Consider the following 17,407-nt stretch of genomic DNA (forward strand, 5'->3'; position numbering starts at 1 on the left):
TCCACCACGTCCTCTCTGTGAACGGTCGGTCCCCCAATTTCTCCCTAAGCGTCTTTGCCTTGGTATTTCACGGTCACCAGGATAAGAACCGGGAGCAGGTTCTGGTCGACTGGGCGCTGGATCAGCCTGGGGCTGAACCACCATCATAGGTTTACTAGCCTCTTTCTCCTTTTTCTTAGAATTGTGCTTCTCACGAGCTTCACTCAGCTGTAATTTTAGCAGTTGCGCCTGTGCGTCTTCTAAGTCCTTCTTTTGTTTGTTTGCCGCATCTTGTTCCAACTGTAACCGATGTGTCACATGCCGCTCCCACTGTATGGAATCTGCTACTGCAAAATCTGGGTTCTTTTCTAAATCAGTTGTTACTTTCTCTGGCAGCCCCTTCAAGACAGCGGCACGGAACCAAGCTCTGTTTTCCCCTTCCTGACCTGGATGTATGCCAGTTTGTGACATCCACTGTTCTTTAGCTTTTTCTAGAAATTCTCTTGGAGTGTATTTTGGATCCCAAGTTATTTTTGGTATTGAACCTACATTTGGAGTCATGTATTTTTCACGAACTGCGTCAGCTAGCTTATCTTCTACTCTGTTATATGGCACGTCATTTAGAAGAGTTGTGGTTTTAGCAATTTCTTCCACGTCTGCTAATCCTCCAGCTATCATAGTCCTGCCTGCGATCGCGCGAAAATCGCCAATAGCTAGCTCTTCCCCTTCTGTTAAGGTCCTTAACTTCCTTAACCAAGCTGCTCCTCCCTCTGTTATAGGGGGCAGCTGCTGAACTAGGGCTTCCAAATCCCTCATCTTGTATGAACGATACACTGGTTCCTGCTTTGCCCCACACATTAAGGGCATCTCCCATTCTAGGTTATCTAAGCTATTCTTGAAGTGCACTTCCTTTTCTTCAGGCTTCAGCTGATCATATTTTCTGAACACAGACTGCCGTTTTTCTCGCCCTGATGTAGTCTTGTCCTGGTTGACCAGCTTTTGTTTCGGTTTTTCCATCCGATACACAGTTTTCTGTGATCGCAACTTCATTCCTGCCATTTTGGTGTCCGGTCGAGCTTCACGACCTTCCACACAGTCTGGCTCATTCTCTTCCTCCATCTCATCTTCTTCGTCAAGAGCAGCCAAGTTTTCTTTTTTTACTCTCTCTTCTACTTTGATTACTCTTCGCAGAATGTCTGCCAGAGCATCTTTGTCAGCTTGCACTTCTCCATAAACTTCTCCTATCCACTGAGGCTTCCCCATCCCAGCTGTCTTTATTGGCTGGGGCTGTTCTTTTCTACCTGGGTTAGGCAATGGTGTAAACTCTAGCCTCCGGACCTCGTCCGCTGATGAGCCCCTCTCACCTGTTGAGGGGGTATCAGAGGTTCCTTTTTTCGGCCCCTCATGACTGGTAGCTGAGTTCACACTCGGGTGGTCCTCAGCTCCAGGTTTCCCTCGTGTTTTTAATGGATCAAACTCCATGAAATCTACAGACTTGGGAGATGAAATTGGGCCTCCAGCTTTAGCTGCGGCTGTTCCTCCCTCACCCATAGGCTGTAACGCCCTGGGCTGTGCACTGGGTGGCTGACCTACTGCTGCAGGGGTGATATGTGCTACATCTACAAATCCCCCAATTACTGTGCCCTTTTGTCCTTGTGGCCCTCTGATCTCTCCTCCTGCTAGAGACATTACAGGGAAGGCGTAAGGAGGAGGCGGAGCAGATGGCGCCTGGGTGACCCAAGGGTAGAGCAGTTGCCAAGAGTCTACTGGTGATGGAGGTGGGGGTGGCGGCACTGCGTCTCCTAGTAATTCAGACGAGGTGGGGAGAGCATTGAAAGGCAGTGCTAGCTTCGCATGCGCATGCTCCAGTTTCTCTTTCGCTGTGTTCAGCAAATGTACTTGTCCTTCCAATTTCTTGATGTTTTCCTGCTGCAAATCCTGGAGAGATTTCAACATGGTGCGCACCTGTTCTACTGTCTCTGGTTTCTCTTCCTCTTGTGGGGGAGGTGAACTTACCTCCTCATCTTTCATCCAAGTGGAAATCCCTTTACACATTATTACCCATTTGCAGAGTTTTGCGTGAGTTTCCTTCAAGAGTTTTATTTCTGCTTTGGTTTGTCTGTTCATTGCATGAGTTAATGTTTCCTGCTGCAATTGCTGTAATCTTTTTGCACACTTCTCCCTTTCCTCTTCGAAAATCAGGTGAAGAGGTTGTCTGTCTTGCAAGGTTCTTTGTTGAGCAGCACATAATTTCTCCACGTTTCCTTACAGCTTTAAATTCTTTCTCTGCTGCTTTAGTTGTTCTTGAACAAGACATGTGGATGGCTTTATTTAGCTCTTCAAGCTGATCATTCAGTGGCTTATATACTTTTTGTCCACTAGATGTCCCAGTTGAACTTTCCGCCATCTTGTTCCCCTAAACTTTTTCACAAAATGGCTGCTGTATGTCTCCGCCTCGCAAGTTCCTGGGCGTGACTTCTATTTCTTTGTCAGAAGCCCTGATGGCCGGAGAACAAACACTTCCTCCTTCCGTCAGAAGTGCTGTGACAGGCCACGCAGACACTTCCTCTTTTTGTACCTGTTTGATATAAGACACTGACCAACACGGGGCCAGACAGCGCAGCTTTTATTTCACAAACTTCTTAAAACAGCCACAATTATCAACACTTCAAATAAACGCACCAAACCAGCTGCAATTCTTGCTCTAAAAACCAAACACGCTTAATCACACCACTCTCTGTATGTGGTTTTCTATAGTCCGTGCAGCTTATAGACAAGGCCTCAGTAAAAGTAGGAAGTGCAGGCCAACCAAGATACTGCGCAGTTCTATATTTCAGTTGTTTTAGACGTGCACTATGTCAAAAAACAATTCTTTTCTTTCTGCTAAAGTCAAAATCACTCCGTTCAGCAAGGCATGCTATTTTAAATCAATGAGAGACAAACAACGTTATTTCTTACTCTTACAGAGGCCTACAGTGCGTATTACTTTTCTTGTAAAAGTAAAAAGAGGAAGTTGGCCGCACCCAGTAGCTTCTTGACTGATTGAATCGCTCAAAGAAGGCTGATGAGGCATTGAACTAGGTCTAAACAACCCTGCAGAAACGAGGAAATCTGTGGCTCCGTTAAATCTGCCCGTGCAACAAACTGATAATATGAGTCCTCTGTCTCACAGTACATATACAGCTCCAAATAAGTCACCTCAGCAACAAATGTTAGATTCGCCGTTAATGACATATAGGTGAGCATAACCCTCCAATAAAAAAGAAAGTGGGCCGCTCCCTGTTAAGTGCATCTAAGGAGGGATGAACAATAACTGCTTATGTGATCCTAATAAGGGCCACCATTTATTTTATATGCACCAGTCTAACCACCACTAACTTCCAGCTCACTCCCCACACAAAACTCAAGCTTCTTCGTTTGAGGGCCGTCCTGCCTCAGCAATCTCAACCATCTCTACAAACCTTCTCCAACAAATAACGAGAAACTCAGGGAGCTGTGCTAAATCTGTTAAGTCTGCCGATTGAGTAAACACATAATAATCAGTCTCGGTCTCTCCGTGAACTAAAGCCACCACATGAATCCCACTGCCTGTCTGGATTAATTCAAGCCTCACAGACGAACAACGAACCATACTTCTCTGAACAAAAGAGACCTGTGGCTCGCGCAGCAAATAGGCCTATGGCCTAAAACCCAAGGCAAAATCACATGAATTATTCCATATACTCTCTCGGTTTCCGCCGAGACCAAGAGAATATGGCACAGCAACATTTATTGCTAACACTCTCTCCTCTCTTCGCTGTTCTGTTTCACTAGTTGGTCTAAGGCTTCTACTAGGCGCAAACAATCATCCAGGAAGCTGGGAAACTAATTCAGTTAGAATCACTGTTCTATGAAAGTCATACTCTCTGTCCTCTGTCTCACAGCAGACAAACACCTCCACCTGCACCTCTACTGGCTCGCCATGAATTACTGCCGTCAGCAGAATAGTGAAAGTAAAGCCAGTTACGTCTCTCTGATCCAATCTAAAAATGGAGGGTCTGCCTCGCCCATTCAATGCACAGATTCCTTCAAAACGAGGAAAGCCCTTAAATCTTTCAAAAATAGTACACCACCATTTATCACTGAGTTTCTGTTTTCATCAAAATAACCCTTGTATTAAAACTACGTGTCCGGTTATCCGGTCCACTGGTACTCTATTTCAAACTCATCAAATGCACGCTCACAAAAGCCGGAAAATTCATGAGCAGCCTCACGGGGATCCCCTTGCAGCCTCTCACTGTATATTTCCAAGCACCTAAATATAAAGCTATATAGATCTGACCGTCTTATTTCTGCAGTTACTGTAAAACCATAATGGGTCTCTGGCGTTTCAGCACAACATATGCATTTCATATAAATAAGATCCCCTGTACGTGAATATTCTATTTGGCACGACCCCGAGATGAGCATGCCCTTTACCCAAAATGAAACTTTAATTACTACTCCTCGTTTAATCAACGTGCTTGTTACATTGAACCTAAAAGGAGCAGTAACCGCACCCAAGTTTTTTAACTGCGCACTTTGGCCAGTAAAACCAAATGTTCTGGATCGTTTGAACACAATACAATTGACATGAAGGATAACATTAAAAGTTTCCTTTTTTGAACCCTTGTTTCTCTGCGTTCACAGCTCTTTCTTCAGTCCTGCCCCGCTCCTGCCAGCCTCTTACCCAGCAGCTGCAGGACATCTCCTCAGTAACAGTAGCTGTGGTCAATCTGGAGTATGACGGTTCCATCTTGCCTGTAATGGTGAGAATACAGGAGAGCACAAAAAACACTTCTTTGAATTTTGAGAGTACCAGATACGTGAAGAGTTTCACTTTGTTGTAAAAACAAACTATGTTGAACCATCACTTTCATTCTGTGATCAGACAGACTGAACACACGCTTATTCAAACCTGGGACTCTTGATGAGGACCACTGTGTCTGCATACAAACATCTGTGTGTGTGTGTGTGTGTGTGTGTGTGTCAGGGTTTTGGTCACCTCGTCCCGTCATCAGAGGATCGAGGGTTGCTCGGGGTGGTCTATGACTCTGTTCCCTTCCCTCAGCACAACAGACCAGATGGACAGACTACTAGACTGACGGTACAGACAAACGACACCCTTCATCACTCTCACAGTGTGTTTCTGTGTATAACAATTGGTTGATGCAGCCTTGTGGAAGATTTGTTGCCTGCCAACATCTTTACTGTGGCTGATACTGGTTTTGTGATCATGGACATCTTTTCTTGTTACACTACTTTTTCTTTTCAGATATTTATCTGTTGCTATTACGTCTCACAGCATGACTATTATGTCATTTTTCTTCGTCTTCTGTTTCACTGGCAGTTGGCAACCCATTTAATTAGAGCAGGTATTTGTACTGCCCTCTAGTGGCATAAAATGTAACTGCCTGTTACTCACACTGATTGCATACAGTACTAATCAGGTGGAACCAGATGATCTTCCATGGCACAGTAGTTGGGAAACACTGCTCTAATGGATGCATCAGAGATAATTTGGTGTTGAGTATCTTTCCCAAAAACACCGAGGGGTGGATGCCTGGTTACATGTTTATAAGTATAACTGTGCAGGTTCTCATCCAGGTCATGGTAATCTAAGGAACGTGGAAGATTGAGTGGACTTCTTTAACCTAGAATGAGAATATCAATTTACATGAACTGTCGCTGTTATTTGTGTTGACTTGTTCTGCACACCACACTGCTTTGGATTATGTGACAGCCTTATCTTTATATAAGTGATGCTGGGCTGTATCCTCTGCTAGTGGAGGGTACGATAGGAAGCACTGAAGCATATCTCCATAGTATTTGAAGAACTCAGCCAGCTTTTATAATGACAACAACACTTCAGGGTCCCTCCACTCATTTCACATGTGATTATCTCTCCATATCTTTTCATCATGTTTTCTAGGTAATGATGGGTGGGGCCTGGTTTCAGGAGGAGTTTGGGGTCCCAGAAGCTGCAACAGCGGAGCATCTCCTATCAAGAGCCACTGAGGCGGTGCGCTGCCACCTCGGAGTCACTGCGGCACCCAGGTGGAGTCGAGTGATTCTACACAGGGTATGACCCCACTCCTGTATATTATATAGGACACACACACACACACACACACACACACACACACGCACACACAGGACTGTGCAAAAGTCTCCAGTCACCTCTTCTTTCTTTCTTTTAACTATGAAAATGAGAAGTAGGTGCAGGAATTCATTGAACTGTGTAAAGTAACAATGAAAACCTGTTTATATGACAAAAACAGAGTTTTACAGTTCTACAAGCTTGAAAGTTAATATTAGGTATAAAAACAAACACAGCGGGACTTTTCTTCAGCAGCCTTTTTGTAATTCTTCCCATTCTGCAGTAGGTTCTGTTTGTTTGCAGTCTAGCATCCATATGTGGTGTATTTATACAGCATTTTAGTATGTAATCGTTCAGGGTCGAGGGTCAACATCAGCGTGTTGTAATAAAAGCAGGCTGATGTCAGGACTTTTTATTAAAAGCAATTTTAACTTAAAATGTCACATTTGATCACTATTCAGCTGATTTTTTTTTTTCCAGTTCAGTTCGTGTGTAATTCGGCGTAGCTTTCCCTTTTCTTCCCTTTTCCCTTCCTTAAGAATGGTTTCTGGACTGCCACTCTTCCACGAGGAGTCAGATGGATCTCTCGAGTCGGATTTCATCATGGCGGGATCTCTTCCTATTTCTGAAGGACAATAACTTTCAGTCCTTCTTTTTGCATGTGGTCACGTATACATGTTTCAGACAAACCCAAACAAATACAAACTGCAGTTTTGAAATAATGATTTCATTTATTATTGGAATAAGGCCATCCAAACATTCCTGCCTTTGACTGGAAGAAGTCCTTGCACCTGAAACCTAATGACTGTTTGTGCCACCTTTGGCAGCAAAAACTGCAATCAGCTGTTTGCAGCATAACTGGGATGAGTCTTTTCACATCGTTGTGGGGTACTTTGTCCCACTCTTCTTCACAGTTTACACACACTTTAATTGGGCTTTTTCCATCATGGAACAATGTTCTGTTTAAGTGAGTTCTTAAGTGTTTGGCACAACGAGCTGTTAGTAAAGTTGAACTCAGCTTCACAGTTAATTCATGAGGTTTCAGGTGCAACTACTTTTTCACATAGGGAAATAATTTAAAAACTTTGCTCAATATTAAAATGTGATGATCTGAAACGTGTGAAAAATATATAATATGTAAAATGTACAAATATGTTAAAAAAATGAAATTGGAAATTTGGGGGTCCTGCGCAGTATCTTAGCTGTTCGTAGGACTGCACTCGTCTGGACACAAACCTCTGATGCTGTGTCTGAAGATTGGCTCCAGCAGCCAATCTTCCAGTTCAGGGTTGCATCTCCTAATGCATCTGTTACCATTGGGGCCACTTTGAGGTTTACCTTCCACATCTGATCCAGCTGTTCCTTTAGACCCTATCACTTCTGTCTTGTTCTTTCACAACTTGTGCCTGGTTGGTTGGCCAGGAGCTGCCTTTTATTCTGGAACTGCAAGGAAATACCTTTGGTGGTATTTCCCATCAGGACTTGGGACTTCTAAATCCATGTGCAGTACAGATTTTCCTGTACATTATCACAGTGGTTTGTAGTGCATCTTGGTGTATGCTGTCCCAGTTTACGGCTTATGTCCTGCTAATATGTGTTGGATAGTCTTTGAACCTTTGCGTATGGGTTCATAGCATAGAGGTTCTGTCAGCTGTGGTAGACTCCTGATTAGATGTAGCTATACCGAATGGTAGCAACATCAGGAAAAATGAACACAAAAACCTCAAGAAGTACCAAGGACTGAGAGAAGAGCTGGAGAAGATGTGGAGGGTGAAGGTAACGGTGGTCCCCGTGGTAATCGGAGCACTAGGTGCGGTGACTCCCAAGCTAGGCGAGTGGCTCCAGCAGATCCCGGGAACAACATCGGAGATCTCTGTCCAGAAGAGCGCAGTCCTGGGAACAGCTAAGATACTGTGCAGGACCCTCAAGCTCCCAGGCCTCTGGTTGTGTGTGTATATGAGAGAGAGATACCAATACTGCACTGTGAGTTGCTTTAATAGAGATAAATTATATTTGATAATCTTTTCAACAGGACTGCATACCTCAGTATTATGAAGGACACTTTCAGAGAGTTGGTAAGTATAAATCTGTTTAAATATTGTACATTAACAAGGTGTGATGACAAATCCTTTAATGGTCTTTTGTCTACTTTCCAGAGTCCATGCGCGGCTTCATAAAGAACAATAACCTAGCCCTGTCTTTGACTGGTTCCTGTTACGATGGTGTGTCAGTGAATGATGTCATCTTCAGTGGACGGACAGCTGTGGAGGAGTTGTTGGGAACTGTAGTATGATGAAGCTGGTTGCTATGAATCATGGGATTCATGTGGGCGTTCCTACAGCTTTAATCTTCTACCACCTGTAATGCCTTGAATGATCTGACATTGATTTGTTTCGAGCTTGTGTAGAAAGTACGCTCACTAATGTAGCTGCAGGGGTTTGAATCTAAGATGTACCTTAAACTTTAGATTTTTGCCTCAATGTCACTGCTGAGCTGCTTCAGATTGTGCAGTCTTTGTTCCCATTGTTTTGTTTTTATAGGATGGTCTGTGGCGACACAGATCAGAGAAAGTTTCACTTTAAATGGCCAACTTGCCTACTGACATGATTTGCAGTTTGAGAATTTCTTTGTTTCTGTTTCATTGCATTTATTTTGAATGTAATTGCTGATAAAGTTAAGCTGATATAACCTGCACATACTGGCATCAGTCGAGTTGTTACTGCAGCGCTGTCATAAAGCTCTCCCCTCAGAAATCAGTGTGTGCATCCAGCCTTTAAACTCCTGCCATCTTTTGACAGTAAGCAAAGGCTTTTACTTCTCCCTGTAGATACTGACAGTTGACCATATCACATGCTGAAGCCTTTTTATTCAGCCAATTTTGTTAATTTTTAACAATATTCATACGTAGGCCTGTGTTTCTGAGGTTATGGAGTGATTTTCTTTACTTCTCCAGCCCTTAATTGTTAAAATGAGGATCGTTCCCTCTTTAGCTTTTGAGTTGTTGTGGTCTGCAGAGCCTTTTTTCTAATGGCTTCCAGTTCAATTGTATTTATATTGTGCCAAATCATAACAGTCCCTTTGTAATAAAGTCTCTACAATAATTTTCCAAGCCAAAAGGAGACTGAACCACTGCCTCGTTCAAAATAAACTGATTACAATGGCAGTCAGTGTGGATACAATGTAAGCATATCAAGTAAAATGAACAGCTTAAAAATATTGGTTTTATTTTAGAAGGAAAAAAAAAAAATTAATGACCGGATCCAGTCCATGGACCGGGTCATGATCTCACGCACAAACACACACTCTCTGGAAACTATCTGAGGCCCAGTTTCTTCTTCTCTTTTTGTTTCTTGCGAACCACTTCAATGTTGCGGTCCTTCCACATGCTCTTCCTCAGTTTGATGGGACGGCTACCAACGTACTTCCCTGGACAAACACAGAGGGATACAAACAGGCTGCTGTCAGAGAAACAACTGTAACAGTGCCAGGATGGGACCAAATCAGAGCATCCAGCAGCAAAATGCAACAAATCCCCTGTAACAACAGCTGTAGCGAGAGTTCGGCTCGTGTGAGGAGACTCACCGTTCATCTCTCTCATGGCTCTCACGTAATCATTTGGATCTTTGAAGCTCACAAAACCGTAGCCTTTGGTTTTTCCAGTCCGTTTGTCTCTGACCACCTGGTGACACACACAGTGATGATGTCATGTTACCCACCAACCGGTGACACGCGACACTTCCACAGAGAAGTGGACTAGTATTTTTAATTTATACCCTCACTATTGCTCACCCAAGGCACCTTAATAATTGCTAAATAACATGCCTTTGGGCTGTGGGAGGAAACCAGCATACTCAGAGCGAGCAGGTGCAGCTGCTCCTTACACCAACAGTAGGAGTTTGTTGCAGATGACGGTAAAATATTTGGGGGTTCTGCAAACTCCTCGCAGAATCCCAGTCAGAGGTCAAACCAGTGCACCTGCCCTTAAAATCCACTGCTTGATAGATCAGCGGTTTCCTCTGAGCTAACATTGAGTTCAGATGTTGGTTACATTTGAGGCACAAACAAACACATGAAGGTTTTTACTGCCTCTTGAACAGCGTTCCTTTTATAGAAGCTGACATAAAGAGTTTAACTTTTTCATATGAACCATATTTAAAGGGTTAGGGTTAGCGAAGCTGTTACCAGATATTAATAAATCCAGATGAAAGACATTGTTTTACTACAGCGTATGTGTTAAATGTTCAGGGAATTGATATCCTAGCAAACTGAATTTGACAGCATAAGATTTCATTTGAGTGTCTTTTGACTAAAATCTAATTTAGTTTCAATCATAATTTAGAAACTTACATTCAAACTTATATTCATTTAGTTTTAGTCGACTAAATGTATATTTTAGTTGATGAAATCTAAAGTTTATTCAGTTGTTTGTGTTTACTGGTCAGAGTAGCTCCAGTTTACAGAGCTTCTCATTTTCCTTCACCTGAGCCGTCTCTGCTCATCTCTTCCTTCCAAGCACTTTGTTGCTTATTTCTCATGAAAATACAACTAAATGTCAGTCAGTGGTCACGGCCCACAGAGGATTACTTCTGACTGGATCATTTCCATATTCATCCTGCCATTCTACACAACTTAAATTGTCCTAATTTGATCTCATCTATCCAAAATATTTTAATCTTTTTATTCACTGACAAAAGCATCAATACATGTGCATTAGTTTTTAAACTTAGTTATCGTCTTTTTTTCTTTTTGTCAGGAAAACAAAAGATGAACAGACAAATGACCCGACCTTAGCTTTGAGGAAAGATGGGTATCTGCTGAAGGCTCTGGCCAGTATGTCATCATTAACCTCGTTACCAAGATCACCACAGAAAATACGGAAGTCGTCTGCAACAAGGAGACAATTCTGTTACACACAAAAAACTAAAATCACCATGGCTACTTAAACACACCTTGTTTTTTTATTTATTTACTTTAGCTGCATTCAACTGATGTAAAAGCATCACTCTGCCAAAGATCAACTAAAAAACCCAAAGAAACAATGAAAGGCTCTGAGATCGAGCTTCCCCTGTTCTGTTATTATTGTTAGTAAAGTTGGTGGAGCTGTACCTGATTCCCATTCCAGCAGACTCTGGTCCTCCCAGGTCGTCCCTGCTGCTGTGCGGATACACTTCTTCACCTTCTCTGTTTTTGCCTTTTTTTTGTCTTCAGTAGTAGTTTCCACATGCTGCAATACACACACACACACACACACACACACGCACGCACACGCACACGCACACGCGTTTTGCATGGTACATTTGGTTTAATCTTGCAAAGAATAAATATTAAATCCAGATCAATTTTATTTTTACCAAATCACAACAGCAGGTGCCTCGAGGTACTTTATATTGTACCCCAGCAATCCCCCAGTGTTACTGTAGGGTTTTTACTGGGGATTGGAATCCCAGTAGTTGTTAGCGTGCTTTTCTCGACTGTCCTCTCACAGCTGTGCTCATGCCTGTTGCTTGGGAACTTTTTTTAATCACTTTTTCTTTTCCGCCAACTTTCTATAAACATGTTTGACAGAGAACTCAGAAAAAGTCAGCTTTTAGCAGTGACCTTCTGTGACTTACCCACACACTGTGGAGGATCTTCATGATCATCATCTGGATAACTCAAGTCAGCAGCATTAAAAATGACATATTCTAATAATCTGATATTGTTTCTGATAAACAACAGTCAACAAAAATCTTTAAATATTTTACTTTACATTTAATGAATATATGAAAGTTTACTTTTTTAAATAAAATTATTTAAAAAAAAAAGACATTTACTTTTTTTAAACACTGTTCAGTCTGAGATGAGCACTCAGTCATCAGCAGTACCAGGGACAGCTCCAGACTGGAGAGCCTGGTTCCAGAGCACAAGCTGTGTGCCATAACAATAAACTAATGCTGTGCTATGTGGTAGCTAGCATTATCACTAACAGCATGCCGTTCAGCAAAGCATGGGCCTCCTGTTAAATTCCAGCTAGCATCCAGGTGTTTTGACAATTTGTTTTGCTTTGATAATTAGCGAATATTTCACTTCTCATATACTGGATTATTCAAAATATTTTCATTGACATGTATTCTGATTGTATGCATTTTGATTTTAGATGAATAATTACCTTATAAACATTTGTTTTTATATTGTATACCAGTCTACTTTAACTGTTTATTATTTGTAACAGCACCTAAAACACTAAAATGTGAAGTTAAACAAAAAAGAAATTCCCAAATCTGGGACAGATACTTATTTACACAATATTTAATATTAATAAATATCTCATTTGTAAATGTGCAAATTCATAAGTGTCATCACATATTGTTGCAGGTCACGGTGTTAGATGTTGAAGGCAATTAGCTGTAGAATAATGTTTATAATTCTATGAGTTTAAAAAGTACAACGTGTCCCCTCAAAATACGCCCACAGCACGAAACTTTATGATAAGTTTTCCATTCACCAGTATTTTAAAAATGCATGTAACACCTGAAATAGCGGTGCGTGCAGTGTTACTGCCCAGCACGTCCCCTGCTGTGCGGCTTCACAGTCTAAATATTTACGGGCTGTCTCTCCTCGTTACGAAGTAAAGAGCAAAGTGTTTTGCAGAAATCCACCTCAGTTTGGGGGGGTTCAGGCTCCGGCATACTTGGTCCAATCACCGTGCTGCTGTCCTCGCTCTCCTTCTTGCTGAGCAGACCTGCAGCCATCACTGCAGCCTGCTGCTCGGCCACCCGCGCTGCCAGTTCTTCCTGCAACACCCAGATCACAAGGCCTCAGAAACTACAAGTTCTGTACATCTGAAAGAATCCAGTGTGTGTTCATGCACGGATCAAAATGAAACTACCATTCGGGCCTGTCTCTGAGCGTGAACTTCATTTCTTTTTAGTCCAACATGGGCAGGAGGAGCAACGTACACAGTTGGTGCTGCCTGGATGATTGATGGTGTTGGTTTGACAGGAAGTGAGGCTACTTGTCGTGTAGGTGGGCCTGACACCATTGAAACCATATCACCAACCTGAAAGAGACAAATTTGGACAGGGAGGGTTCGAGATGACGCTCGTCCATTTTACATGATCTCAGTAAGACATGAAGCATTCTGCACACACAGACTCATGTTTGTGAACCTGAGGTGGAGCAGCCATGGGTTGGATGGGCTGAGAGGGTCCCTGAGGCATTGGGCCCTGCAGGGAAGGAGGGAGCATCATGGGTGGAGGTGGAGGAGGTCGAGGCAAAGGAGGTGCTACTGGAGGACCACGCATCATCTGTAACCTCTGACCACCTGACAACACAGAGTCAAACCCACAATCCAAGTTCAGCTGGGACAAACTTCATCTACACTGGTTTTTGAAACCATTTCAATGCTTCCCAACACTCTGCAAACCCAACTGATTGGTTTGGGTCTTAGAGAGTTTTCAGCAGATTCCTTTAAACTCCGTCTTCGGGTGGAGTTAAAGTGATAAGCCTGTGCTGTATTAATACCCTGTCCTGAAACACTGACCATCAGGTCTGCATGTTCTGTTTGCTTGTTATAACTCCAAATAAGGCAGATTTCATACACTATATGCTACATGTAATGTTCAGACACATCCACAAGGCAAAAACACCAAGTTTTCAAAAATTACCTGGTCTTTGCAGAATATGTGGAACAAAAGCCGGTCTCATCATGGGAGGAGGAGGACGTACTGGAGGAACTGACACAGACACAGAGTGAGCACAGCGTGGCGGCATCTGAAATACTGCTTAAGCCTCTAAACTTTGCTCAGTGCACACATAAATGAGTCTTAGCCAACATGAACCAAAAACAATCACAATAATGTAGATATACAAAAAGCTGGATGGCGTTTAAAAGAAATGGACCCACGTCTCTGCCTCCGCCTGTATATTCACTGTTTTTGCTGTGGGCGGGTAACTGGGGGGTCTTTTTTGAGGAAACAGCTGATATCGTTATCCATTCCAGCTACAGCCTACAGCTTTCATCAGCTTTGGTTTCCATCCAAATTTGTTGAAACACAAACCAAACCACTGAACCACGAGCTGGCAGCAACTGTCAGCGTGCGTCGAGGTGAGGAAGAGTTTTTACTGGATGGTGACACTCTTGTCATGTGAGCATTTGTCTTTACCTGGTCCCACAAAGGCTTGTGGTGGAGGTCCAACAAAAGTTGCAGCTCTGGCTTCTAATGTCTGCTGGACCTGAGAAAGACCACAGAGTGTGTGAGCGAGAGAGGGTGCTGTTTTTATTAATCGCATCAAGATCAATACTTCTATAACACACAAACCTGTCTGTAGGTGTTGGTTCCTATAATGGGTCGCACCACTGGAACTGTTGGGACAGCCAGAGCTACAGGTACTGCCTCCATGACAGGTGGACTTCCTGATACTGGTACTGGACCACCGAGAACCTCCTGCTCAAAGCTAGAGAAGCAGAGTGATGTTTGTATTGGATTTCATTTTTAACAGTGTTCTAGCATTCTTCCTCCTCCAAACACTCAATTTTGGTCTCATCTGACCACAACACTTCAAACGGGCCTGTATGTGGGCTTTCCTGAGCATGGAGACCTCGCGAGCATAGGAGGATTTCAGCCCTGTCACCTTCTCAGCCAGCAGCTTGGTGATGGTCTTGTAGCCCATTTCTTGTGTAGGTCCACAATCTTCACCCTTACATCCTTGGAAACTTCTTGGTCTTAGCCATGGTGCAGAGTTTGGAATCTGGATAGATTGATTGCGTCTATGAACAGCTCTCTTTTATACAGGTAACGAGTTGAGAAGGCTCCTAATGTCAGCTCGTTACCTGTATAAAATACACCTGGGAGGCAGAAATCTTGCTGATTGACAGTGGATCAAATATTTATTTCATTCATCAAAATACTAATTTATTTATAACTTTTCTGAAATGCATTGTTTTGGTTATTGTTCTGTCTCTCACTGTTCAAATAAACCTACCACTAAAATTATAGACTGATCATTTCTTTGTTTGTGAGCAAACTTACAAAATCAGCTAGGGTTCAAATGTTTCCCTGACTGCATCTATCAAACTCAGCCCTTCACTTCATTTTATGTGCAAACAAGCTTTTCCACCAGAAAGTTCCATTCAGCACAGCACACATTTGTGTAAATGCAGCAAATGCACATGGCCACACTAACAGATGGCCGATACACAAAGCTGTGGAAATAAACTGGAATAAAAGTCATGAAACATCCTTCAGGTGTAACAGTGAAGAGCAAAGTGAGTAATCTGTGGATCACAGATAAACTAGTAAAGAGAAAGGGCAGCAGCTCTATACGCTCACTGGCCGTTTTGTTAGGTACAAGTGTTCACCTGATTTTTAATACAATTATCTATTGACATGCCTGCAACTCAATACATTTAGTTTTGTAAAGACTATCAAGATGACTGCTGATTCAAAGCAAACACCAGAATGAGGAAAACTGGAAATTTCACTGAGTTTGAATGTGGCTGGATGCGGATGTCAGCTGGGATTTTCCTGCACAGCTGCCTGAGGGGTTACCTGCACACTGGATGCATCTGTGTCTCTTCCCAGAGGCAAACTGGGATCTTTTGTTTGTTAGGCAAATGGGCACTACAACACTAGTTTAATTTTGTTATTGTGATATTTAAAGTGAAGTGTTTCGACTGCAATAGTTTGATCATGTGCAGCGAAACCTGCTGTTGGCATGACCTGAATACTGTCTGAGTGAAGCACCTTGCTAATACTGAAAGGCCTGAGGACACACTCATGCATCCTCGCGTCGACATGCAAACAATCACGGAGTTCACATCAAAAACCTGCGACGTAATCTAAGAGGTGCTAGTACAGCTCTGCGGCGTGTATGTGCAGTGAGGATGTTCCGGGCTGACTGGTTGTACTTACAGCGCCATCTCAGCCTCCATCTCCTTCAGACGCTCCTCGCCGGACTTGAGCGCCATGCTGTGACACAAACACAGCAGACATGAGCTCAGCGGTACAACAGCTGCATTCAGAAAAGTGCCTCCGTCTCCACACGGCTGACCAGTGTAACTCTTACCTTCAGCTGGAGTTTGTACGCTGCCTACGATGACAGACTGGGCTACAAGCTAACAAGTAATGTTTAGCTTATTAGGCTCGAGCTAAACCAGCAACGAGCCCGTTTCTGCTGCTGTTCTCAGCCCACTCACTTACCGCACTAACCCACTTCCACACTAACAGTAGTAACCAACTAAAGAGGAATGGGATTATGCACTAACAAATACACATTCACGGGCTACTGAGCCACCGTCCTAACGTTCTTCTGCTTTGCCTTCTTCTTCGTCTTCTTGATGTTGAGCGATTGACAAACAGCGAAACGGTGCATTAGCGCCACCAACTGGTAGGGCGTGTGAATCACGTTGCTAAACCGAAACAAACGAGTCTTAAATAACTTTAAGTCAGCTTTCATTCTTCTAACCCTTCTCTCAGCTTCACAGTGTAATACAGCTTGCTCTATGGTTTCCTCTTCTGTACAGCACTCACATTTGTCTGAATCACGTTTGGCTGTTATGAATAATGTTTAAAACTGTGTGATATAAATTGTGACATGACTGTCTCCTCTCTCCTGTTCCTTCCTGTGCTTCTCATTCTCCAGTTTTCCTTTGGCATTTGGAAATCTGGTGTCCTCTCCTTTCATCGTCTCATGTTTCCTTTACTTCATAAAGTGCTGGAAAAATAACTGTATATCCCATTATATGAACCCTGTAGTTTTTAAACAAAGGTCAGACAGAAATCTTGTGTGAGATATAATTACATTTTTTTAGTTTACACTCAAAGCTGTTCCAGTTAAATTAAGTCAAAATTAGACTTTTGATTTTTAATACAGCACAATAATAAAATAACTAAGTTGCTTAGACTACCCCTCCCGATTTCACCTGGATGATCAGCTAATCCTGTGGATATTGGACTTTTTGACCAACAGGACAGAAAGTTTGGGTCAACAACTCTCTTTCTGGTCTCCGTTCCACCTCCACTGGCTCCCCCCAGGGCTGTGTGCTCTCCCCCCTGCTCTTCATCCTCTACACCGATGACTGCACATCCACACTGCCCAACTGTCACCTGGTGAAATATGCTGACGACACAGTTCTCCTGTCGTAGCTGTCAGGCCCCTCACAACACCACGGGCCCGCTCTTCAGGAGTTTGTAGAGCAGTGTGACAGCTCCAAACTTGAACTGAACGTGAGCAAAACCAAAGAGATGGTGGTGACCTTCTCCAGTAGGCAGAGGGATCTGGCTGCTTCAGTCACCACCACCATCCATGGGAAGCCAGTGGAGGTAGTTG

The 17,407-nt window shown here is 43.0% G+C and overlaps 2 protein-coding genes across 3 annotated transcripts in view; one reads left to right on the top strand and one right to left on the bottom strand.

Moving 5' to 3' along the window:
* The window catches only part of ppox (protoporphyrinogen oxidase), a 33,679-nt gene extending 24,539 nt beyond the window's left edge, over nucleotides 1-9,140 (top strand). The window contains exons 9-13 of the mRNA XM_003446203.5: nucleotides 4,648-4,766; nucleotides 4,991-5,104; nucleotides 5,930-6,079; nucleotides 8,130-8,172; nucleotides 8,254-9,140. Coding sequence (XP_003446251.1) covers nucleotides 4,648-4,766; nucleotides 4,991-5,104; nucleotides 5,930-6,079; nucleotides 8,130-8,172; nucleotides 8,254-8,390 — 563 coding nt within the window. The 3' untranslated portion in view covers nucleotides 8,391-9,140. The remainder of the gene's footprint in view (nucleotides 1-4,647; nucleotides 4,767-4,990; nucleotides 5,105-5,929; nucleotides 6,080-8,129; nucleotides 8,173-8,253) is intronic.
* Nucleotides 9,141-9,296: 156 nt separating this feature from the next.
* Nucleotides 9,297-16,399, bottom strand: rbm42 (RNA binding motif protein 42). 2 transcript variants are annotated; one of them, XM_005472361.4, is made up of 12 exons: nucleotides 16,145-16,399; nucleotides 15,991-16,047; nucleotides 14,398-14,533; nucleotides 14,242-14,311; nucleotides 13,744-13,812; nucleotides 13,246-13,400; nucleotides 12,966-13,136; nucleotides 12,736-12,870; nucleotides 11,204-11,321; nucleotides 10,884-10,981; nucleotides 9,680-9,776; nucleotides 9,297-9,523 (listed from the first exon to the last, which is right to left on the bottom strand). In XM_005472361.4, the coding sequence occupies exons 2-12, from the start codon at nucleotides 16,044-16,046 to the stop codon at nucleotides 9,411-9,413; spliced, it is 1,218 nt and encodes a 405-aa protein (XP_005472418.1). In that variant the 5' UTR covers nucleotide 16,047; nucleotides 16,145-16,399; the 3' UTR covers nucleotides 9,297-9,410. The 2 variants fall into 2 exon arrangements, with proteins under 2 accessions (XP_005472418.1, XP_005472419.1); XM_005472362.4 differs by lacking the exons at nucleotides 15,991-16,047; nucleotides 16,145-16,399 and adding an exon at nucleotides 14,711-15,928.
* Between the last annotated feature and the right edge of the window lie 1,008 nt (nucleotides 16,400-17,407).

The sequence above is a fragment of the Oreochromis niloticus genome, linkage group LG11 (genome assembly GCF_001858045.2).
Source record: "Oreochromis niloticus isolate F11D_XX linkage group LG11, O_niloticus_UMD_NMBU, whole genome shotgun sequence".
NCBI classification, from domain to species: Eukaryota; Metazoa; Chordata; class Actinopteri; order Cichliformes; family Cichlidae; genus Oreochromis; species Oreochromis niloticus.

Bases quoted from the DNA above. Each gene is read 5' to 3' on its own strand.
- rbm42 (XM_005472361.4), bottom strand. From the start codon at position 16,046: ATGGCGCTCAAGTCCGGCGAGGAGCGTCTGAAGGAGATGGAGGCTGAG. The intron at 12,871-12,965 runs GTAGTTTCATTT...TGGGTGTTGCAG, and splicing joins CTCAGAGACAGGCCCGAATG to GAAGAACTGGCAGCGCGGGT. The intron at 11,322-12,735 runs GTGGATTTCTGC...TGTGTATTGCAG, and splicing joins CTGAACCCCCCCAAACTGAG to CATGTGGAAACTACTACTGA.